General features: G+C 38.4%; 1 protein-coding gene across 4 annotated transcripts in view; it reads left to right on the top strand.

Annotated features, from left to right (window-relative positions):
- The window catches only part of KMT5B (lysine methyltransferase 5B), a 31,156-nt gene extending 15,941 nt beyond the window's left edge, over nucleotides 1–15,215 (top strand). For 3 of the 4 annotated variants that reach the window (XM_050898055.1, XM_050898056.1, XM_050898059.1), the window contains 7 exons: nucleotides 3,657–3,822; nucleotides 5,099–5,208; nucleotides 7,158–7,324; nucleotides 7,989–8,008; nucleotides 8,177–8,313; nucleotides 10,890–11,086; nucleotides 12,416–15,215. In XM_050898055.1, the coding sequence (XP_050754012.1) occupies nucleotides 3,657–3,822; nucleotides 5,099–5,208; nucleotides 7,158–7,324; nucleotides 7,989–8,008; nucleotides 8,177–8,313; nucleotides 10,890–11,086; nucleotides 12,416–13,884 (2,266 nt within the window). In that variant the 3' untranslated portion in view covers nucleotides 13,885–15,215. Of the gene's footprint in view, nucleotides 1–3,656; nucleotides 3,823–5,098; nucleotides 5,209–7,157; nucleotides 7,325–7,988; nucleotides 8,009–8,176; nucleotides 8,314–10,889; nucleotides 11,087–12,270; nucleotides 12,274–12,415 lie in introns of all 4 variants that reach the window. The other variant, XM_050898058.1, reaches the window with a different exon arrangement.
- The last annotated feature ends 8,922 nt before the right edge of the window (nucleotides 15,216–24,137 follow it).

The following is a 24,137-nucleotide window of genomic DNA, read 5'->3' as shown; positions in this document are numbered from 1 at the left end:
ACCTGTGAAAGTACTGAAGCTTTTATGAGGAGTCTGGGTTATAGTATTTTGGATTAGCTCATAAACTTCATATGCTCTCAGTGCAGTTTACATGTGCTGTTGAGCTGTCAACAACTCACTAACTCAGGCTCAGGGTGCAAAGTGTCATTCTGTTTCACTGATTTGGGAACCCTTGAAGTGAAATGCTGTACATCATGATGCTAGTTTCCAGCATCTTTCGATGTACTTGTGGACACTGCTTGCTTGTTTGGATTCCTGTTTATCTTTTCTCATCTCTGTCTTGTCACCATGTAAAAAATATCAGTACAACGTTTTGATAGAGGTGCTGCAGGAGATCCTTGGTATTAATTTTTGAACCCTTGGGTGCTGAGAGTCATGTTCTTTGAAAAACCTAGTTCCTGTTTCTAATGCCTGCTATACAGTGTAACATTCATCTGACCTTTTAGTGTTTTGGGGTTTTTACAAACTCTTCAACCCCTGCTGTTTCCGGCCTTGTTTTTGGCCTTTGCAAGACTTGGCCATACACTAACTATTCTGCTTCTCAGGAACAATGTTACATGAGTTTCTGCAAGACATTTAAAGGAATTCCACCAGCAGTGTGGAATGCCTGAGACAAGAACCTGTAGAAACACCTGCTGAATGTGATCCATGGAGGTATGCAGGTGACTTTTAAAGGGTTGGGGCCAGGTTCTGAGCTACCTAAGGTAGCTAGTCAGGTAGGCATCTGAGAATGGTATGTTGTGAAAGACCTGAAATATGAGCGTCACCTTGGGGCTATCAGATGTGCTTCTAATTGCTAGAAAATGTAGGGTGTTGATTCTTTTTGTGTAGGTCTTGAGAACCACTGTTTAAGCTTAGCATCTGCCCTGTTGGGTTTTTTTTTCTCTTTTTTCTGCTCGTGGATGAGTTGGGATACTGCTTTCTTTAGCTAGCCTAGACCGAGCTTCTTGATGATAAACAAGTATGATTATGTCTGTCAGCACATACATTGCCTGTCTATGGTGCTAATGCAATTTTGAATGTGACTGTTTTTCCACCTATCTTTGCTCCTGCAGGTCACTTGGCTAAAAAAATGGTGCATTTCAACATAAAACATAAAATGGGAGAGGGAAATCCCATAAAAAAAAGGGAGAGGGCAATCCTTCATTTAGCCCAGCAAGAACAGACATAGCTGAAGACCAATTTTAGCTGTAAATCCTGTGGCTTTTACATTCTGTTTCCATTACAGGAGGAAACTCCTGTAATGTTTACAGATAAAGGTGTAAACAAAATGTTGACCTGTCATGTTTGTGCATATTGATGTGCTTTGTACTTCTCATGATGTAAGTACAGTTGGGTCCTTGTTGGGAAAACTGTTTCTGATTGAAACTGAAAATGAGAGCAAGTCCTATTCGGAAGCTAGTCAGGTTCAGTTCAGGCTACATCATTTTAAATTCCCTTATGTCTGAGGAAGCTCTGTGAGTTATGACTATCAAATCTGGGAGAAGTCTTACTGGTTTTGGGAGAACTGGGAGATATTCTTCTTGTATCTGACTGGCAAGTCAAGGGAGACTTTGCTGTGCTACAGAACAAAAATAATAATGATCATGTCATCTGTAGTCTGAAGGGAGTTTTCTTCCATGATGAGGTGTCAGCAGCTTCTTACGCAGTTAGCTTTTTTGGGAGGTGGGGTAAGTATATTCTTTAATAAAGAACTTGATTTGAAACTTCTTGGCACGATACGTACTACAATTCTAAGGGGGCATCTATTTCTTGACTGACTGTTGCTATCTTGTTAGATGTCATCCCAGCCAGAAGAAAACTTATCTAATGTCTTCTCAGAACTACTTACTGTATCTTCCTCTCTGAAAGCTCACAGGTTTATGCTGATAATTTTTGCCATATTCAAAAAGATCTAAAAGATTGCTTAGTCATTATATTACAAGGAAGTTTTTCAGATGGAGAATGCAGAGAAGATGTGTAAAAGCAGTAGCCGGGAACACTGATAACCTGCACTGCTGCTGGAGGTGATACTGCTGTTAGGAGGTCTGTCTTTATTGTATCAGGAGCATAAATACAGCATTTTACTTCTAATGAAGGAAATGGAATCCTTATCATTGTTACTTATTTCTGATTAAACTCTTACTATTTTACAAGGTGAAATAAAATTGGGATGTGCAACAATTAAGGTATTTTGTTACCTTCATACAAGTTGCATAGAAGCAGCAAATCTTATTTGGTCATCTGAAAAGAAGTTACTTGCAACATTCAGCATTCTAAGATGAGGATAAGCCAAGTGATATGGTAATTTAAAAACCAGGGTATCGGTGAGGGAGTTGATGAGGTTTCCGAAAGCTATTAGCTTGTTTAACACTTTTGTCATATGCTGTGTAAGCAAAAGGTGCAAGTTGTAAAAGGAGCTGCAGAAAACTGTTTCTCATGACCCTAGAAAATTTTTATCTTTGTGAAGAGTCCCCTGGGGTGTGTCATACACTTAAAAGTACACACACCCCACCTCTGCCCCAAAGCGGAGCATATATGGGTATGTGCTTAGTCAAAGGCAATTTATAGAGATTCAACATAGTCTCTAATTAAGTTCTGCTTTCTCTTGATGGTTTTGCAGCTCAAAAATGGAGCTCCTGCTTCTTGCAGTCATATAGTTTTTTTTCTGTAACCATTTTTTCCCTGTTGAAGGTATGAAGGATAGTTTTTCTTAAATCTCAAGCTTTGGGAAGAAGGCAGAATTCTCTGCTAATGTACAGGGGTTTATTTTGATATTTTATCTACACATGATTTTCAGCTACCTGTTCCCTGTAGCCAGTATTTTGGGGAAAAATTCTTACAATCACACTAACTTGTGGAACTTCAATCTTCCACAGATGTCGTATCTGTGCTGTGTGTTACTATTTATAGATACTTTTTGTGTAGTCATTAACAGGTGTGTTTTATATGAATGCAAATGTTAAGTTTGCAATCTACATAAACCCATATAGTGGATTTGTCAATATAATGAGGCTTTGGGTTGGGCAAAAGTTGATTTGAAATCACTCTTCAAGATAGTTGCGCATTTTTTCTGTTTTGAGATTTCTTACTCAGTCTTTTCAGTTGCGCTAATTGTTTGCTCCCTATTTAAAAAATTCAGTGTAGTATGTGAGGTTGTAGAGGGCTTAAATTTAAAATCACACACACCCCTGCCTCCAACTCCGCTACAAAAGCCAGAACTGTGCATAGATGGCTTGATACCAGTGTTAACTAGGAAACTTAGAGCATCCAGTTTATTTGCTCCATTTTTTTGCACATGCACTTTTAATGATAGTAAATTTATTAGGAAAGTAAGGACAGTAACACTTCTATTATACTAGTTCTTTGAAACAGTCTGTTGAAAACAGTGAAATATTACTCTGTGTTGGTTAATCTTATCAGAGATTTGTTTTATAAATAAATTGTGCTTCTTGGCAGAATGGAGGGTTTTGATGTTCCAAGTAGTATGCTTGGCTTTACCTTACCTCTACCATTACCTTAGGAAATGAGGGCCTGTGATTTGAGTACATAATGGTCAGTTTCTTTATGCTAGGAGTTAAATATTTATATGGCTAGCAAAAGAACTCTGTGCTGCAAGTAACTGAGGAAGAATTAAGAATGAATGTGGACTAGAAAAGCTTTATTCTTTATTTCAGATTTCGACCTATTAAAGGAAGGCAAGAAGAACTAAAAGAGGTGATTGAACGTTTTAAGAAAGATGAGCACTTGGAAAAAGCCTTCAAGTCCTTGACGTCAGGTGACTGGGCCCGGCACTATTTTCTTAACAAGAACAAAATGCAGGAAAGGTTGTTCAAGGAACATGTAGGTGTATTTGTAATTAACGTGCTTTTTCAGATGGTTGAAAGGCTAAAAATTTCATAGGAATGTAGCAGTAGTGAAGTAATCCACTGCTCTGTTATATGCTATGTGTTTGATTGCTTTGTAACAGAAACTTCCTTTGTTTTTTAAAACCCAGCTAGCTTCCCCCTCTCCCCCCTTTTTTTTTAGTTAACTTACCATTGCCTCCTATTTAATAGACATGTAGAAAGGGTGTTGCTGTTGGCTTAAGTCATAAGCAGAAGAGAGAAGACCTACTTCCAGGAGACAAGAGTTTCAAGGACTTCTTTCATTCTTTGGAAGGGGTGTCGTCCTCCTGTGTCCCGTCCAGTCCCCCGTCCCCCCCCCCCTTTTTGTGTTTGTTTGTTTTGTGTTGGTGTTTTTTTTACTTACAGCTATTGTAAATCAAATTGTGTGACAAAGAAAGGTAATAGAAAAGGGAGAAGCCTTGCTACCTCAAAATACCTCAGTTGTTTTGGGTATAGAGGCTTTATGTGGGAGTGTTATTCCTCTTCCTCCACTTCCCACACCCCAAATCCATTTCGTATATAGCATAAAGGTTGACTCTCAAAGTTGCAAGGAAATCATAGTATTTTTTTACTTAAAAAAACCAAAACAAAAACCAACTCCTTCAGTAATGAGTATATTGTTTTCAGATACATCCAAAAGGAATTTGGCTTACTTTAAAGTGCATCAAATCTAGTAGTGTAGAAAAAAGTAGGCAGCAAATTCTGCTTTCCCAAAGTGTTTTTTGAGTGATACAACCACACTTTAACTAAAAAGAATTGATCCAGCAATCCCTGAATTCAGTATCTAGATTTGTCATGGAAGTAATATCTTTTTCAGAACTGGAAAGAATAAAATTGGATCCTGTAGATTGTTAGGTCTCAGTGGTTCTTGAAGATCTGAGAAGAATTCTTGAATGCAACTACTCAGTGACTTTAAGAAGAAATTACCCACTTTCATTGGTTGGGCCAATTTTGTACCATTTGAGTCATCTTTAATTTTTTTAAACTCTTTGGATAGTCATGTTATCCATGTGAGGATTCCTGCAAGTCACTCTGAGGAAATAAGATTAACATAACGTGTATAGCTAAAATTTATAATCAGAAATGCATTTCAGCAAACAACATCCCATTGCAATATCAATTTTTTGTGTGGTTTTTTTGTGCAGTTCACTGACTTTCATTATTTTTATATAAAGTTCCTCACTGATTTTGTTTTGCTTGTAACAGAAGAGTACTGTTTTCTTTCATTGCAGGTATTTATTTATTTACGAATGTTTGCAACTGACAGTGGATTTGAGATACTGCCTTGTAATCGATATTCTTCTGAGCAAAATGGAGCCAAAATTGTTGCAACGAAAGAATGGTAAGAAATATAGTTTACTGTTGCATTCTATTTCTGTCAATTATTTTGAAAGATTCTAAAAAATATTAAAACGTATGATTTAAAACTGCAGCCAGTGAAATACAAAGTTTTGTATTTTTACTTAGAAATTAAATTTGGTGTCTGTTTTTGCTAAGTACTTAATACACAGTACATGCATCTCTAAGACATTCCTTTGTATATGTGGATGTAGCCGTACAGTTTTCAGTATACAAGTTTTTTATCTTGTTTTCAGTCAGATAATGATTTTTCTCTAATCATGAGTTGTTGGCCTCCTGTGAGAAACACAACCATGTCAAGACTCACATGGTGCTGGATTTGTTATACAACAAATAATTGTGGGGGAAATGAGTTTTTCACCTTTGTGAAACTGAGGGGTGTTACTTGCATGTTTTGATTGTGCAAGATAAATCTCTCCTGGAAACACACTGGGGTTCCAACTTTGTATTTCCCCATCTTATTTTGGCACATCTGAGTTTCATTATAAGGATGTCTGTGGCAGCACCAGGACATCCCTGGGTTAATTCAGGTTTTAAAATAAATTTTCCCCTTCCTTCCTCCTCCCCTCCCTCCCATAATTTATATTTGTTTTGCTTTGTGGCAGTACATGCTCATAACAGCACATCTGAGATGATGATATGCTGTTATGTGTGGGCTAGGATTGAGTGGCTAGACATTACGCTGGCAGCGTACCAAGTAAGCATGCTGTTACTGTGGGGCTACGGCCTTAATGTATGGGAGAGTAAGCTTTAAGAAGGTTGAGGCCAGTTTCTAGCTCTTCATGACTGTAGCTGGAAGTTCCACAATTGTGATATAATCAGTATTTTTGGGGTTGGGTTTTTTCGGTTTGAATTCTCCCCTTGGCTGATTCTTTGGGGTAGAAGCTTGGTATTTAGGTGTGTTGAGCATGAAAAAATAATTCATTTTCAAAATCTTGAATGACCTGAGAAACAGCAAGACAGGAGTCTGCTTCTTAACTCTGCCAATATCTGGAAAACTATTGAGGTTCAAAACTTGATACGAGTTCTCAGCACCCTCTATAAAAGGAGAAATTTTGCACTTAAAAGGCTTGGCTTCTAGTTTGTGTCCTTCATGTATATTTGGTATCTCCATATTCATCTGTGTCAGAGTAATCTGGCCAAAATTTGGAACAGCCACTCTAAAAAGCAGTGGAAACAATGCCCTTGCAAGATAATGGAAACTGTGCCCTTCTTCCTAGGCTGAGTATTCAGTGCCTCTGATCTGCTGTATTTATGACAGCAGATTGGCTGTTTGCACATGAAGGCATCACGGTTTTGTTGGTCACCCCCTGCACCCTCCCCGCCCACCCTCCCCCCCCCACCCCCCGGTCTATTTCAAGGACCACCTTGATGCTGAAGAACTGCTTGTGAGACAGGAAAACATCTTCTGGGAATTCTGGCCTTTTTTTGAGTCAATACTGGGCCTTTTTTAAGAAGCCATGGAGTTGTAAGCATCTTCACTATGCTGTGCTTTCCTGGCCAAAGGAAGAAGTGTAGGAAATGCAAACGAGCAGCTGGAGGAAGTCAAAATGCCTTAAGTGCTGATGGGGAGGGAGTGTGCACAAATGAAAATATCTTGCTTTTGGTTTTAACAACTGTAGAAGCTGAAGTAATCAACTCTTGCAATTTCTTGCTTGCAGTCTCAGGAAGTTGTAGAAACAATGGTGGTGATGTCTGTCAGAATTGATATAATTGATTCTATATAGTAGCATAAAAACATTTATTTCATGTCTGATAAAAAGTTTGTTTAGCCTAATATCCTCTGTCTAACTGAATTAAAACATGAAGTTTATAGGGGTTGAGAAGTGGTTTACAAAGCACTTCCTGTTATTGACAACTTTTCTTTTTGTGAAATTGCTTTGTAATTTTGGCGTATGTATTCTTATTTCTGCTACTCTTTTTACACTAAAGGAAACGAAATGATAAAATAGAATTACTTGTGGGCTGTATTGCTGAACTATCAGAAATGGAAGAAAACATGCTGCTGAGACATGGGGAAAATGACTTCAGTGTCATGTATTCTACACGGAAAAACTGTGCACAACTGTGGCTTGGTCCTGCTGCATTTATCAATCATGGTGAGTAGTAAGTATAGGAAGCACGTTAAAGGACATAAGCAATTCTACTCAGAAGTATTGTTGTATGTAAGCTGAACAATACAGGACCTCGGAGAAAATGTCTGAATCTGGCATACTGGGTTACTGTAGGACAAAAACCTGTTGGGATTTTCCCAGACCAGAGCTGATCAGCTGTGAACTGGGAAACTCACAGAAGGCTCTAGGAAGTGATGCCTTCTTCCTTCACAGAGACTTTGGAACTGGCAGCTAAATTAGTGGAGCATATTGTGGGTTACCTTGAATTCTTTGTGAACTTAGTCAACAGTAACATATTAGGTGAACTTCTTATGCCTTCTTTAACCTTTTGCACAGAAGCTTAACTGATTCTGTTGTATTTGTATGCTGGAGGAAAAGCAGGTAGGATTTAAGATAAATCCTATTACCTTAAAGGGGAAGGGAAACTGAACATTTGTGATGGCATAGGGAAGAGCTCAGAAACCAAACTATATCAAAATAGGTATCTTTTGATGTATAGCTTTGTGCAATACTAACGTAACTCCCAGTATTTAGTTGAGATTCTACAGTTATTGAAGTCAGAGTGAATCCTTACTTTAGATATCTACAACTATTCATGTTTCAGGTCTTATCAACAGTTAATTGACTTTATCTTTTGGACCTTTTTCAGATTGCAGACCTAACTGTAAGGTAAGCAAGAAATTAAAAGTAAATAAATAAACCACCCCACATTTTTTTTCCCCCTTTGTCCCTGCACCTTTTCCTCCCCAACTGTTTTACTTTTTTTTTTCTTGTTCAGATACTGTTCAACCTGAATGATTAACCTCCCCCCCCCCCCCCCCCCTTCCTGTTCCCCAGTTTGTATCAACGGGCAGAGATACAGCATGTGTGAAAGCTCTAAGAGATATCGAACCTGGAGAAGAAATCTCTTGTTACTATGGAGATGGGTTTTTTGGAGAAAATAATGAATACTGCGAATGTTACACCTGTGAAAGGTATGCATTGATGTAAATAAGTTTCAAATGGAATTGGGCATATTCATGATACATTCTGTGAAACTGAAAGTCCTTGATAATGAGTACTCAGATTTTTGGACACGTTGTAATTGCTTCCTAGCAATTTGTTGTAATGATTTTTTTATGTTGTTACTGAATGGTCATGTTTCCTGAGAACTTCTGCATTCTGTTTTTCTTTTGATTCTCTGTTCTGGAGATAGCCCAAAATGAGAGTAACAAAAAAGTGGAGATTCTTAAAAATATTTGTTCTGAATAAAGTAGAATTGGAAGGAAAAGCGGTTGTAACTTCTACGAGACCATTAGCAACTGACCCCCAATTCTGTGTTGACCTGAAGTTCTCTTCTGCTGGGAATGGGCAAAGTAGTTTTCACCCTATGTTATTAGAACTTGCGGGGGTTGTGTTTTCATAAAGGTCTACTGGTTTGGACAGTACTTGCCTATATCTGTCCATTGCACAATAGCAGCAAAGTTGTTACATTTGTTTTTCACCTGTGCTGTCCCAACCTAGTTTCTTCACAAAATCAGTTGAAAACATTTCATAGTTGTTTTTTGCCATGTTGAAACTTCTGCTTACTGTGGGCATGGAGGCTCAACATCGTTTGTGAGAGCTTCACCTAGTTCCAAGAGGAACTACACAGAACCTGTAACAGTTCTGTTACTGTTTGACCTAACTGTAGAGAGAAAAAACCTATAAAGGACAAAATATTAATCATATTGAGAAATAGCTTAGTGCACCTACATATAAATAGTTTAATAATCCTATCTTAATTTTTACTAGCTAGTTTAGTCACTAACAATTCTTGCAATTCAAGGGAGAACCTTCTGGTGTGGACCTCCAAGCTCATACGATGTTGGTAGATCATTCCAACTGAAGGGTACAGTCTCAGACTTTATCTGAAGAGCTGCTAGTAAAAATGTACTTCAGTCCTGGGAGCTGTTTAGTATTGAATAAATGGGCACCATGATTGTTCTTTCCTTGTTACTTGGAGTGATATGTTTCTTTTTGCTCAAGTTCCTTTCATTGTTGATTTTAATGTAATACAGACATGCCTTTCTCTTTCAGGACAAACCAATTTTATGTATCCAAACATTTTCACTAACTAGTCATCTTTGTATTTTAAGTATATGAAAATGCTGTATTTTAAAGCTAACATTTGGATAATTCTAACTTTAGGAATCTGCTTTTCAGTCACAAGGTTGCATTACAGCAATCAAATATGAGAGATTTGAATTTAGGGGAGTTGAACAAGGAAAAATGAGTCCTTATCAACATTGATGAGGCAACTGTCGCTTTGTACACCACAAAAAAAATCATCTTTAAGTGACCCAATTTTGACTATGCTGTAAAGGGTGTTAATTTGTAGTGTTAAAATGCTAGACTTCTAAGAATCTGTGGGGTACGTTTGGGAGCTGTGGGAAGATCGGCACTGTACAATTTTTTTTTTTTCCCCAAGCCTCCAAAAGTCATCACCAAGAAAATTTGCATATCTTTACATATGTGCGTGTACTCTTTTTAGGTGAGCCTGCTGTTCATGCTGGCTGACTGAGACAACTGGGCACCAAAGACAACGTGACAGAAGACATTGTGGTTGTTTATAGCACCATTACTTGCTGATTTGAAGGGGCTGTTGCTTGTGCTAAGTTCAGTCTAGTATCTTAAGCTGCCTGTAATTTGCAGAATTCAAAATAATACTGAAGGAATGTTCCATATCAAACAAATACCAGTTAATTTGAGAACAAGTATGGTGTCTGCATAATAATTAACCTTGTGGAGCTTGAGATCCTGTCTGATCTTTTTGGTGCACTTCTGGTTAAGTTTTGTAGATTTTGTTCCAATAAAACACACTGGAATCCAAACTGAAGTTGTCTTCAGTAATTCTGCAAAGTCCAAGCGTACTGGATTATTAAAAGAGTATCAAAGGAATCCTAGTAGTAGTGGTTGAAGTGCAAGTACAGGAATTCTTAATCTTCATCCTTTTCTGTGATTACTTAAAAAGAAAAAAAAATTCTAGGTTTGCTCAGCCATTTAATTTTCATGGTAAATACATACTGGAGTCTTTCAGATACAAAGGAACACAGAACTATGTGATAGTTTCACTCCATTTTCTGTACTTTTCAACTCTTGCTGATGCAGTAACAAGCATTGTAACTGAAGCTGGCATTTTTTTTACTAGCCTGATGTGATTAAGAAAAATTTAAGTTGTTATCTAAGCTAATATAAGGAGTATTTTGAACTACCGTATTTCATTTTCACCTGTATAATTTAACTATGAAATGATACTAAAATAGACATAAAGCAAGGGAAACCTAGTTTTGCAATTTTTCTTCTTGCAAGAAATAAATGGAAGGTTTTTCTGTACATCTTACTAAAATGAGGTAAGTATGTAGATATCTTATTAAAATGGCCCACAAAATGCTAATAAATTCAGTGGTTATTGGTATTGTTTATCCAAATATACCTGGGATTCAAACTATTGTATATGAAACAAAGTTCTAAGTTTATATTAAGAGATATTAAGAGTTATTAATACATTGTGTCCTCTTTTTCTTTGTAGACGCGGAACTGGTGCTTTTAAATCAAGAGTGGGATTGCCAGCACCTACTCCCGTGATTAATAGTAAATACGGACTGAGAGAAACAGATAAACGATTGAACAGACTTAAGAAGTTGGGTGACAGCAGCAAAAATTCAGACAGCCAGTCCATCAGCTCTAACACTGATGCAGATACCACTCAGGAAAAAGCTAATGCAAGTAAGTAAGGGGAAAAGCTTGGAGTGCAGGATTAAAGGTTTCATAAAAACATGAAAAACTTTCACTGTGATGGAATTCCTCTCTTAGTGTTGAGATGCATCTCAGATGCTGGTCTTTAGAACTGTAATTTATTGAGGAATCTGAAGGCAATTTAAATAGCAAATTCATGGTTTTCCTTAAGTGTTTCAAGAACAACAGGTGGTATGTTCTTGTCTGATTTTCTTTTATTTCTATCAAAAGCAAATAGTTTGTGTCATATTTCTAAACATGTCAGTTAAAGTTCTATCAATAATGTATTTCAAAATACATGCAGTAGCATGGTTCAGGAAAGAAACTTTTACATAGTTTGAGTTATCTACGTTCTGTAGGAAAACAGTTTTTAAATAAATACTTTTAGTAGAGATTATTAAACAAATAGTTGTTTCCTTTAGAGATCCTTTAAATTGGGCAGCTATTCCCTCTCCATATCCAGGACTGATAGGTCAGGTACCTATTCTGAAGTGAAAGTGCACAGTTAGTACTCAGAAGAAATTGGAAGGGATTTTTGTTTGTGATGCTCCTGAGAGACTTCTTTTCATGGAGTAGTGAGTATCATTTATTTACTTTCCTCCCTTCCCCACCCTTGCCACTCTCAATATAGGCAAAATATAAATAACTTAAACTTTGACTTAACTAGCAAACAGGTTTGGAGCCACATAAAATATTATGGTTCCATCTGGCTCCTGTTTGCTGCTGTGATATTTAAAAAAAACACTTCCCAAAACCCTCTTATGATCTCTAATTACAAAGCTTTAGAGTTGCAGCTTTGCTTGGGCAGACAAAATTCCTTTGCTTACCACAGTAGGTGACAAGACAACTGGATACCTGAAACTGAAACCATTACACTAGTTAAGGTTTTGGGTTTTTTTTCCTCCCCCGTAGGAAAAAAATTCTGGGGTTGATACTAGAGCATGCTGATCCTTAGATCTTGCTGGAATAATACTCAGTAAAAACTGTGGATAATGTGGGATGGATTTTTAAAAAAGTTGATGGAAAAAGAAACTCAGTAAAAAACAAACTTGGTATATTAGGGGCAGTGAGAGAAGTGTACCTGGAATTTAGATGTACTTTAGACTTGTTTGACAATTCCTTTCATGTCTGAGTTGCAAGTTAAGCAGTCTCGCTCCTTCCTGTGTACTATCTAGCCTGTTTTGATGAATTGTTTAAAATAAATGAAATAACTACAGATTTTGATGAAGTGTTCAAAATAAATGAAGTAACTACAGTATTTGGGCGTGGGAAACTCAGGATAAAGCAGTGTCATGACAAAACCACTTTTTTCTTTTGCAGCTAACAGAAAATCTGCAATTGGCGTAAAAAAGAACAGCAAAAATAGAACATTAACAAGACAGTCTATATCAAGAATTCCAGCAGCATCAAATTCTACCTCATCTAAACTAACTCATATAAATAATTCCAGGGTACCAAAGAGACTGAAAAAGCCTGCAAAGCCTTTACTTTCAAAGATAAAATTGAGAAATCAGTGCAAAAGGCCAGAGCAAAAGAATGCTTCTAGAAAGCTCGAAATGGGAAATTTAGTTCTCAAAGAGCCTAAAGTAGTTTTGTATAAAAACTTGCCCATTAAAAAGGATAAAGAATTGGAGGGACCAGTCAAAGTTTCAGTCTCTAGTGGATGTTTAACAAGGCATGCAGCAAGAGAACATAAACTGAATTCTGTGAAAGGTGCTCATGAGCATGGTGATATACCACCCTGCACATACATAACAAGGAGGTCAGTGAGAACAAGGATGAATTTGAAGGAGACCTCTGACATAAAGCTTGAACCAAATATGTTGGATAGCTATAAGAATAATATGACCGGAACGCAATCAGACATTTTAGAGCAGCAGCCTCATGTGATAAATGAAAATGACATGGCTCATGGACCATCACATAAAGGAGAGATTAGGTGCCACAAAAATGAGGCAGGCATGTCAAAAAAGAAATCTCGACAAGGAAAACTTGTGAAACCATCTGCAAAAATAGAAGAAACTGATACTATGCACAATACACCTGTGAAAGATGAAGTACCAGATTTGATTAGCTCTCATTCAGAACTCGGAGAGAGGAATAATGTGGTGGACACACCTGTTGGCTATAAAGACTGTATCCCTGGATCTGGTGGCTGCTCTGTTGTAACATCTGACAATTTTAAAGCAAAAGACAGCTTTAGAACTGCAAAAAGTAAAAAGAAAAGACGAATCACGAGGTATGATGCACAACTTATCCTTGAAAATAGCTCTGGGATCCCAAAACTGACTCTTCGTAGACGCCACGATAGCAGTAGCAAGGCAAATGACCAAGAAAGTGATGGAATGAATTCTTCGAAAATAAGCATCAAATTAAGTAAAGACCATGAAAAAGATAATAATTTATATGTAGCAAAGCTAAATAATGGATTTAACTCAGGATCAGGCAATAGTTCAACAAAATTAAAAATACAGCTAAAACGAGAGGAAGAAAACAGAGGGACATACCCTGAGGACCTTCATGAAAATGGTATGTGTTGTAGTGAAACTCTCTCCCTTTTGGAGTCAAGAATGGAAGTAGATGATTATGGTGACTATGAAGAGGAAACAGCAGATGAATCTTCATCAGAAGAGGACGATGAAGAGGAAGATGACTATGATGATGAATTTGATGACTTTATTCCTCTTCCTCCAGCGAAGAGATTAAGGCTTATTGTTGGCAAGGATTCAATAGATATTGATATTTCTTCCAGGAGGAGAGAAGATCAGTCTTTAAGGCTCAATGCATAAGCTTATAGGTCTTAAACTGACCTGGATGTCGTTTTTTTAAAAAAATAAAAAAAACCACAAAAACAAAAAACAACAACAACAAAACCACAACAAAAAAAAACCCCAACAAAAATTCCATTTGATTATTCCTCAACTGAAGAACTTTCTGAAAATCTTAGTGGCAGCACTTCTTTATTGTTTATTCACCTATCAACGTAATATTGTAGAAAGTGTACAGCATACTGACTCTTCTTAAGTCTGATTTGTGCAGATTTTTATTGTACTTTTTAATAGCCTTCTTATGTGCAATTCTGAGTTAGAGGTAATGCTCTGTTGTAAAATAAAGGCTCAAGCAAAGTTATGAAATTGCATCAAATCTTTCCGTGCAGGACAATGAGAATACAGTGTGGCTACATAATTATTTTTGATCAGTAAGAGCATTAATTTGCTCTAATGATATTTGACTAAACAATTTAAAAAATCATAGTAGCAGCATATTAAGGTTTTCTAGTATATGTTAATATCACCAGCAATGATCTACAGCTTTTCGATTTATTTGCTAGATGTTTTTTTTCCCCCTTGGAGTTCGTCAGTTTTAACACTGTATGCTGTCCCAGACGTACTGTTTGTGGCCTTTGTTATAGTAGCAAACCGTTGGTTGGAAGTCAAATTGATTTCTTTAAAAAAAAGAGAAAAAAAAAATGAAAAGGTGTTGACAATTTGCTGACTTTTTAGTACATTATATGTACAAGGGTAGCAGTATGCAGAATAAAAGTTTGGATATGGTGTATTTATTGCTTGTTATGTAAATTAAACACCTTGTATTTAACACTTTTCAATACTTTTAGATAAAACTGTTCTTTGCAAGAATGATTGGTGCTTATTTTTTCAAGAATTTGCTGTGAAATAATGTGGTTACAACGGGCAACATTTATTCAATGAACTGCAGCTATCCTAAATTGGTTCTTCATATTTTTCTGTTGCACTTGTAAAATGCTACAAGGAATTTAAAGAAAATCTATTCACTTTAACTTATGATAGTTTTATGAAATTAAAAACAACTAAGTCACAGCTTTTGTTCTGTGGTAACCTATAAATTGTTTGTCTTTTAAGAACCAGTTGTAAAAGACTGAAAAAATATGTATATGTTGTAAATATTTGTGTGTTGTGAGAAATTTTGTCATAAGAAATTGAGATAACTTGCCAGAAGGGTTTTTAAGTTTAGAAATACATCCATGCCAATAAAATAGGAAATTGTAAACCTAGTTTTAAACTCTGCATCAGTTGGAGTTCTTTGCTTATACATAGTTCACTTAATACTTCAGAGTCTGGTTTATAACAATGAAGAGCATCAGGGCAATCTTTGGCTCTTTTGTTTTTAATAAAAGAATGTTAGGAAACTTCTGGGCACAATGGACTTGTTCGTATAAATTGGCTTATTTATAAGCCATTTCTTTGAAGCAGGTCTAAAATGTCATAGTTGACATAACTGTATAGCACTTCGGTCTATGGTATTTGTGTTTTTACTCAACCATGGATTAAGGTAGTTTTTGTGTCTAGGGGTGTAGAAACAGAAGTTGCATCATAAAACATGTGCTGTTGGATTAGTTGAATCCACTGTTAGCTGCGTAGTATTTTCATGTCAAGTCAAGCTCTTGCTCCTCTGGGCAGAGAGGGCTGGAGTTACATGACCACTGTATTAGCAGTTGTGAAAGCATTAGTGGAAATGGGTGGGTGAATTTGCATGTGAGCTGATCATAATGGTTTGGCCCATCTCTCTGACTCTCACAGAAATGAAGAATTTTTTCAAAGAAATACTTCCAAATGCATTTCAGTAATTTGTTAGACTGCAAATCAGATGGTGGAATCTGCCTTCATCTCACATCCCTTCTGTATTCTTAGCAGAGAATTAAGTGTAGAATTAAACATAATACTTGTAACTTTGTTTTTACAATGTCCAGTCTCTGTTAAAGGCCAGCTGTGTCTCATATACAGAGTGTATATATTTTTAAAAAATGAGTAGGCCTGTATGTAATGCACCATCTCTCCTGTCAGACGTGGGCTTTTAGTTCGTAGAAGACTACACAAAAGCTTTGGTAAGTATGCTGACATTTTTGAGTACTGAGTCAGCTGTGGTGGATTGTGTTGTGGGGTTTTTAATTGTACTGTATCACATAAAAATGGGTTATTAAAGGTTGGGTTACAGGGAAGATAGGTGTGTTATTAAGGGCTTGCTTTGTAATAGGAAGTTTACCAGCAAACAGCTGATGACAACAGTAATACAGCTTGTTCCTCAAGAGTTCACTCGCACTTTCACTGGGTTACGTGCCCCGCAAGTATGTGGCTGTATCAGCAAAAGATGTGAAGAGCTGAACAGAGCATCTGCGTGCTTTCTGTTCACTGCCTCATACCGTAGTATGCTCTGGGATACCAGTTCCCCTACTTTCCTCCATAGTCAGTTTTTCTTGTAGCTCTTCTGTCTCACTGCTGCTCCTGCTTGCAGACTCATGCTGAATGAGTCCTCTGGCAGTCTTGGTGGTTCTAGTGGGTAGTGATTGGTTTGCAGAAACATAATTCACCTGGGCCTTTGAAGAAAAGGGGGTTGATGCAGCAAGTAAACATTGCCAGCTGTTGTTGGTATTTACTGACCAGTATGCTCAAGAGCAAGTTTAGGGCTTGCTAAACCAGCATCAAGCAATGAAAGCAGATCATGAAACAGGTGGTGAAGAAATTGCAAGAGAATCCTGCCCTTAAAGGTAGAAGCTGTTTTCCTGGAGTAGATGTTCCTACTAACTCATAGTTCAGCCAACCCCTTAACGAGAGCTGCTTTTCTTTTTCTCGTATGTGGAAATAAGTACAAGTAGCTCTTTGGGCATCAGGAACTCTGGATTGCTGTTGTTCATTGAACAACCTTGTCTTGGAACAAAAGCTTTTAGTCATTTCCAGGGTAGACAGGTCCATAGCTATGTCCTGCTACACAGATTTTTGGTGTTATAGATGCCTTGAAAAGAATGAAATGCGTTCCCCTAAGTTGATAAGGTAGGCATGGGTTGCATAACCCAAGTCTCTTCCATCTTTCCGCTGCCGCAGAAAATAATTATTTTTTTCATCATTTATATGTGAATTGGCAGATCATGGTGTTTCCCTACCCTTAGTAGTAGGGGAAGGTGAATGTTTGTGTCACATGTATGAGAACCTGACAACCTGGGGATGTTTCTTGCTGTCCAGTTCATATCACAAAGCACTGTGAAGTTAATAGTGATTTGATTGTCAGGGACCCTATCTAGCCTTTATGTCTCTCGTTTCCCAAGATACTGGCAAGAAAAGATGCAACAGGTGGGTAGGTTTAGGGTGACCACAGCACATCTTTTAGCAGGTTGAAGAATTGGAGGAAGTGTATTACAGATGGGCTTTGTCAGCTAGTTCTGTGTTATGTGTAACAGGTTGTGAGGCTAAAAAGGAAACGTTACAATCACCGTGAAAATGGCAGGTTGGCTGTGGATTTGTGAGCATCCTGGCACAGGCGGTGCAGGCTGAGCTGCCATATAGTTGAGGACAGGTTTAGCATGAGCTTTTGAACGTTTGGGTAGCAGATGTAACAGCTGACTTGCACCTTCGATGCGGTGAGTTAATTGAGTAGGGGCAAAGGTGGTGTTTCTTCTTAAGAAAAAAGCAAATACTGTTTGTTCACAAAACAGCGTTATGGAATTGTGAGTGTTCTTTAAAAAAAAAAAAAAAATGCAGTGAGCATATGGGAGAGGGAGCACTCCTAAGCGCTCTGCTCAAGTAGAAGCTTGCGTAGACTTACTGTACAGTAAAATTGCTGCAAAATACATTACAGACAGTTTGCTCCTATTGGATACTATTCATGTTGATCACAGAGAGACAGAAAAGATGATTACTCAGTGAGTTTCTGTCTGCCTTGCGTAGGGCAGTCTAACCTTTCCCATGTCTCTTTGGAGTGATATAGAAAGGTATTTTACATTTATTTGAGGAGGAGTGATTTGACTGGAAATAGCCGAATAAGGATCAAGCCTTTTCTGCTTCACATGTACAGGGATGTTTCTCTGGACATTGGGGAGTTTCTGGAAAATTGCTTGTGCCAAGAAGCAGCAATGTTTCTGCAAACAGCAGAAGTTTGTGATTGTCGGATGTTACTGTAATATTGTCTGAAATGAGTCCCTCTCTGAGCTGATCAAGCATGCTCTTTTCTAACTTATCTGTAACTCCAGCTATAGTGTGCAAATCCAGGGATTTGGACTTGAAAAAATTGTGTCTGATAAAATTGCTGTGGATTCTCTGCAAGATTAACATGAATGTCCTGTTACTGACTTTTTTTTTTCCCCCTTCTGTTTTTCAAATGCTTTTTTTTTTTCTCCCCCTCCCCCCCCAGTGTATTTGTTGGGCATTAGGTGTTGTCTCTGTGTACTTTGAATGTTCAGGTATTAGCTTGTGTGAAACTTACCATTGTTCAGTGTTACTCTGTTGTTCACAATGCATTGGCTTTATTCAGTTACACTGCCAGCCACTATATGTTAAACACACCCAAGGTACTCCCCAAGGTATGTATTCATGTCTGCTTTTGGCCATTGTTTTTTCCGGTTTCTTTTTGTCCATTTTGCCTAGCGCTGGCAGTGAATGCTCTTTAAAATAAGCTCAGAAACAGAATTCCTTTGCTCCCAATATTTGTATGGTTGGTTGCCCTTTTTAGAATGAAAGAGTGAAGGTTTGGGAGCTGTGCAGAATAAGACTTACTTAAAATTAAAAGCAAAGTCACTTAAATTTGCATTATATCTGCTAGTATCATGTGTTTTCCTAAATCCCCTTCCCCAGTGAGTATTCTCTCGTTTGGGCTGGGTCATAAGTAAACCTATGGCCTTGCATAATCTCTGTTGCCCCTTCCTAAACTCTTGATTTCACAGGTTAACAAGGTTATGGTAGGTTGTCTTTCTTCAGCATCATTTCATGGCAGCAACACTAGCTATGTATTTGCTCTTTTTTGCCTGTTGTAGCTGCTGCTTTTTGTCCATGAAGGGAACTTCTGTGGCAGTCATGCTGGAGTTCGCATACTGTATTTACACTAATCCCATGAAATATTTTTATTATTGCAAGGTATACATGGTTGTTTCAGTGTTACTCCTCCTCCCCACAGGCAAAGGAAATCTGTGACTTCTTCCCAGGCAGCTACATTTGATTAACTGTAACTTTACTTGGATTCATCCTTGCATGAAATCTGATCAGAACAGTTCCTGCTACAGAAACAGTAGCTTAGGTGGTGGTGTTGGAGGACTCCTTGTTGTAGGTACAGGTATGTCAGCACTGAAACAGGTATGGGGCCAGTTAAACAACGTTGCTCAGGAATTGTTTTAGCTTAACAAGCAAAGATTCATGGTTTTGGTAGTGAGTTTGTCAAGTGTGGAGCTATCAATGGGTCCAACAAACCATAGATTTTTCCACTGATGCTTTATGATGTTCATCAGAAGTCAATTCTGTTTCGTAATTATAGTCTTTTCTGCTCCAATTACTATGTTTGGCTGCAACATTTTACAACAGAATTGGTTGTAAACTGGTAGATCTGAGGTAGAGAGTGACAATCATAGAAATGTGTTGGATAGGACATGATTTTATTCATATTTGCATAAACTATGTGTGTACCGCATTAGGACAGGACTGCTGGGTAATTCATGGTCAGGGTTGCCAAAATCTCTTGGATAATACTGGGTGCCAAGACAGAAGGATAGTCTTTCCAGATCCAGAGATTAAGTCCTCTTCTGTAGTTCAAGTGCAAGGCCCGCCCAAAATGTTTTAGAGCCAAAGATTAGCCACGGCCCATCCAGTCACAGTAGGCAACAGTCCAGGAGGGATTACCTTGCCGTAATGCTAAACTGCTAATGCTTCAGTGAACAACACTTTCCAACTTCAGAAGTAACAGCAAGCTTTGAGATCCAACCTTGGGTATGACCTCAAAGTATACATTCTTAGAAAGGAAAACACTGTGCTGATGCCTTCAGTACTAACAGTAACACAGGGTTTACAGTTACTTTTAAGAACCAGATTTAGGCTTTTAAGTGACTTAAATGCTTCTGAAAGTTTTCTTCTTGACATAGCACAGAAAAGTCATGTAGAGTCCAGCTATTTTAGATCTACAGTGAAATCCAGAAGCCAAACTACTTCTATCCCATTTAAATATGGGACCGAACATAGGTTCTGAGGTCATGTTAATCACTCCTGAAAATTCAATGTATTTTCTTTATTTTTCAAAGTTGATAGCTGAATAACACACAAGTTTTTTAAAATCTTGAGTTGTTAAAAATCTGTAGATGTCCCATGCGTTTTCTGCCTGCTGGCTTTCATTTAATTTGAACTTAAAAAATATTTTTGTATTCTTCTGTTGGGGGGGGGGAAGAGACAAAGGGATATGGTTTGAGGCAGAATAGTTTTTTATCTTTTCCTGTCCTCTGTCAGCTGCTGTGTTAACTTTTATATTGAAATTGAGTGTTGTAAAATCTAGTGGAAAAGTAGTTCATCCCCCCCCAAATCCATGCTGTTCCATGCTGCATTGCATATGGCTTAAGCCATAAGTAAGTCCTCTTCTGTAGAAGGTAACTGAATTCTGAGGCTGGTATTGAGTAGCAGAGATGATTCAGCTGTCTGGAGTAAGTGACGAATGGGGAAGGATTCCAGCTTGGGGAATATGTTGTGTAATAAAATGAAAATCTTTTCAGGTTTATTACATTTCTAGCAAGAAGCCCAAAGCTGTTGGTATATCTACTTTTAATTTACAGCACAGGAGGATAAATGTAATTTCTGGTGAAACTAACCATATGTGTGTGTTTCAGTTATTTTGGTAGATACAAATAGCATCAAGTGTGAACTCAAGATAGAAGAAAAATAGCAGGCAATAAATGGGAGAAGGATTAAGGAAAGGTTAAGGAATTGAGATATTAAAAGTCTTCTGAACATTTTAAAAAGTTTCAAGAAAGACTGAAATGTAGTATCTCATCTTTTTATTAAAAAAAAAAAACAACAACAAAACCCCAAAACTTAAGTCTTATTCTTTGTAGAAAAAATACACAAAACATTAATATTTCCTAGGTTTGTAATACATAAATTTTAAAGCTGTAATTATACCTATGAAACACTGATGGTAGTATTTGTAAGTGTAGTCACTTAACAGGGAGTGAGTTTACACTATTGAGCTTCAGTCAGTTGTGGGGAAACAGTGGCAGCATTACTCTTAAAGGAGTGTGTGAACCTGTTAGCTATGTGCCAATCTTATGTTATCGGTCACTGTCAGAGATTGCATGCTGGGATAGATGGACCTTTTTTGGTCTGAGCCATTACAGCTTTGCTCATACGAGGTGTGTCAGGATGAACAGGACGTACAGGACTTTCAGAGGCTTGAAGAGGGGGAAACCCCAAGAGGGAAGAGCTATGAGGAGTTTTTGGTAGGAAGGAAGGGAAAGTGATTGCTGTCGGCTAGTGAGAACACACAGGTTAGATAAGGGATGAGCTGATCGTTGTCTCTTGCCTGCTTGTGTGTAATGCTTCTCTGTTAGGTTGGGCAGTAATTATGCTGTCAGTAAAAGTGTTGTAATCAAATATTATGGATAGTGTTATTAGGCTAATCAGTAATTAGTTCATATGTACATACCCCTTCTCACAGCTCTGTCAGGCAGAGCACGTGGATACCACGTCAATGGCATCAAGCATCCAATTCAGTGGTATACTTTCCTGCTGGGAAGTATTTGGGTCACACAGTCCTCCTGCTCCCTGCTTACTGCTTCCATCTGGGAGTTTAGTGTTTTACTCCATCTTCAGCTCTTTTCTCTAAGGGCTTTTCCAATATCACACTTCCATCCTGTGCAGCTGACCTGCATGCAAGATGCAGCTGCTGCCCTAGAAGTGGTGCATCTACAGAGGGAGGAGAGAGGTGTCTGGAGATTGGAAAAAAACACCTAACAGCTTGTGTCTAGGACTGCAGAGCTAGCAGTCAGCAAGAACCCTGAATGGTGCTCCCAGTAGGTGCTAATGTTTGTCCTCATGCCGATGTGGACAGTTGGTGCTAAGCATCACCTTAAGGACCACTGCCTCAGTCAAACTGAGAGCTTCATCCCTGCGCAGTTGCAGTGCAGCCTCATCTCTCTGGTGAGGTTGTACTGGCAGCACCGAAGCAGTCAACAGTGGCCCTGCTGCTGGGAACCAATATTGGCACCTCTTTGCCACCTTAGTTGCTGAACTGGGTGACATCACTAATGATGTTCGTGTGTCCTGCTGCATCAGAGCTTGTGCACTGCAAATGCCAAAGGAGGCAGGAGTCTGGGAGAGGGAAGTGGAAGACAAAATTCAACTCTGGTGTTGTTCTCTCTGCCTTCAGCACTCTGAAGTTTCAGTTGATGGTCCTCCATCCCCCTTCAGGATGTGGTGTTACGTTCTGTCAAAAAGCCGAGAGGTACTCCCCCTGCCCACGTGCAGTTGTGGTGGTTAATCACTAATGGGAAAAATGATCCATCTAGCTCTCTTAAACAGTTTGACTCAGCCTTGTGAGTATGTACGTAGATGGTAACCTTTATATGCATCTCTGGTCTTGCTGGAGACAGAGGGACTGCTTAGATGTGTAGCTTAGGAATTACGCTTTGTGTAAGACCCTTTGGGATAAGAGCTGTGTGCTCTAATTGCATTTCTGTGGCACAGTCAGATTTCTTTTGAACATAACTTGAATTCTGAATTTCCTGGGTTTATCATTCTTGCTCTGAGAGAAAACAGTATTGTCCTTCTGGCGTTTTAATCCTTAAGAGTACCTAGCTGTAGTCTTAACTTCAAAATTCAGGTTACCGGATTCTGATTGTGAGCAGTTTTCATGAACAGGATACTCACACCCTGTTCCTTTCCAAGGTGTTTGCAAAGGAATTCCTACCTTGCTACAGAAATATTTTGCAGAAGCTGCTTTTTTTTTTTTCTCTTAAGTTTGTGAAGAAACCCTGAAGCGACTAAAACTCAAAGCAATACTGTCTTCAAGTCTATAGCCAGCTTACGAAAATATTTCAAGTTATAAAAAGATTAAACCTAAATTAAGCAACAGCAGTGCAAAATCTTTTAGGCTGACTTTGAAATGTATTTCACACAGTAACAACCTCCCATTTTTGAACAAACAAACAAAAAACCATTTCCGTGAGGCTGACTATGCTAAAGCTCCCCTAAAAATCAGTGTAGAGGAGGAGGCATTTTCAGAAGTTCATTTGAGGCACCTCATATAATTTGACTAGATGAAACTTAACCCATCTTTGGAGTAAAAGCCTCAAAGTGAAGTTTAAAGAAACAAGAAAGAACCTCATACCCTGCTTTTCTTTTCCCCTAGCAAGCCAGCTGGCTTCTCTCACCTGCACGTTGGTTTAGGATAGCAGTATTTTGCATTTGGAAATTGCTCTGTAAAATGCTTGTTGCATTTTACTGGTTCATCTTCCACACCTGTATTACTTACAGGCTTATCTGTTGCAAATCAGGCTCCAGTGTGGACGTCAGTAACACTCAGCAAAATTTTACTGTCTGAGGTGACACCTTGTTTGTCCCTGGGCTTGTCCGTGCTGAGGACAGAGCTGATGCCAGCTGTAGCTGTTAGTGCATGGTTACCTCTGAGGTCTGACTCGGATGGGTAAGACTTCGTGCTGCTGTTTGGGGTCAGAGCATATCTGCAAAGAGCTGCTCACTGTCGCCCACCTGTCCCTTCAAAAAGCAGAATCTACCCTACAGCAGGATATTGAGAGTGATGCTGGTTGGTACCAGGAGGAAAGATCTCCAAAAGCCAAAACGCCTAACGCAGCTTTGCTGCAAAGATGGCTTCTTGTCCCCGTTCTATCGTTTGCTTTTCCGGACAATTTATCCATTGACTGTTACCATTCCCAGCACAAGGTGGCACTCACATTCCAAGAGAAGGATTTCTCAGCCCTACAGCCCCACTCCCTTTTAGAAACCAGTATGTATTAGTTACAAGCTGTTTGGCCATTTACTGCTTTTTACTGTGTGATATCCCAGGAGTGCATCTGAATGATACCTGGGGGAAGAAAACAACCGGCCAGCAGTGATCTGGAGGGAGGGAATGATCCAAGTTACAGAGCAATGCTCGGCAAGGGGAATCGGGGAATAACTTGATGCTGAATGCAGCTGTGCTCTTGCTAGTTTTAATCCTTTTGCATTCCACCAGGAGGAGGCTCCCCCTTCAGCACTTTCCAGCCTTATCGATGCCTGTCTCTTGAGTTTCTGCTGTTTCCTTTAGT

The sequence above is a fragment of the Gymnogyps californianus genome, chromosome 5 (assembly GCF_018139145.2).
Source record: "Gymnogyps californianus isolate 813 chromosome 5, ASM1813914v2, whole genome shotgun sequence".
In the NCBI taxonomy this organism is placed as follows: domain Eukaryota; kingdom Metazoa; phylum Chordata; class Aves; order Accipitriformes; family Cathartidae; genus Gymnogyps; species Gymnogyps californianus.
Note: the sequence above shows the minus strand (reverse complement) of the source record. Positions and strands in the feature narration are given on the sequence as shown.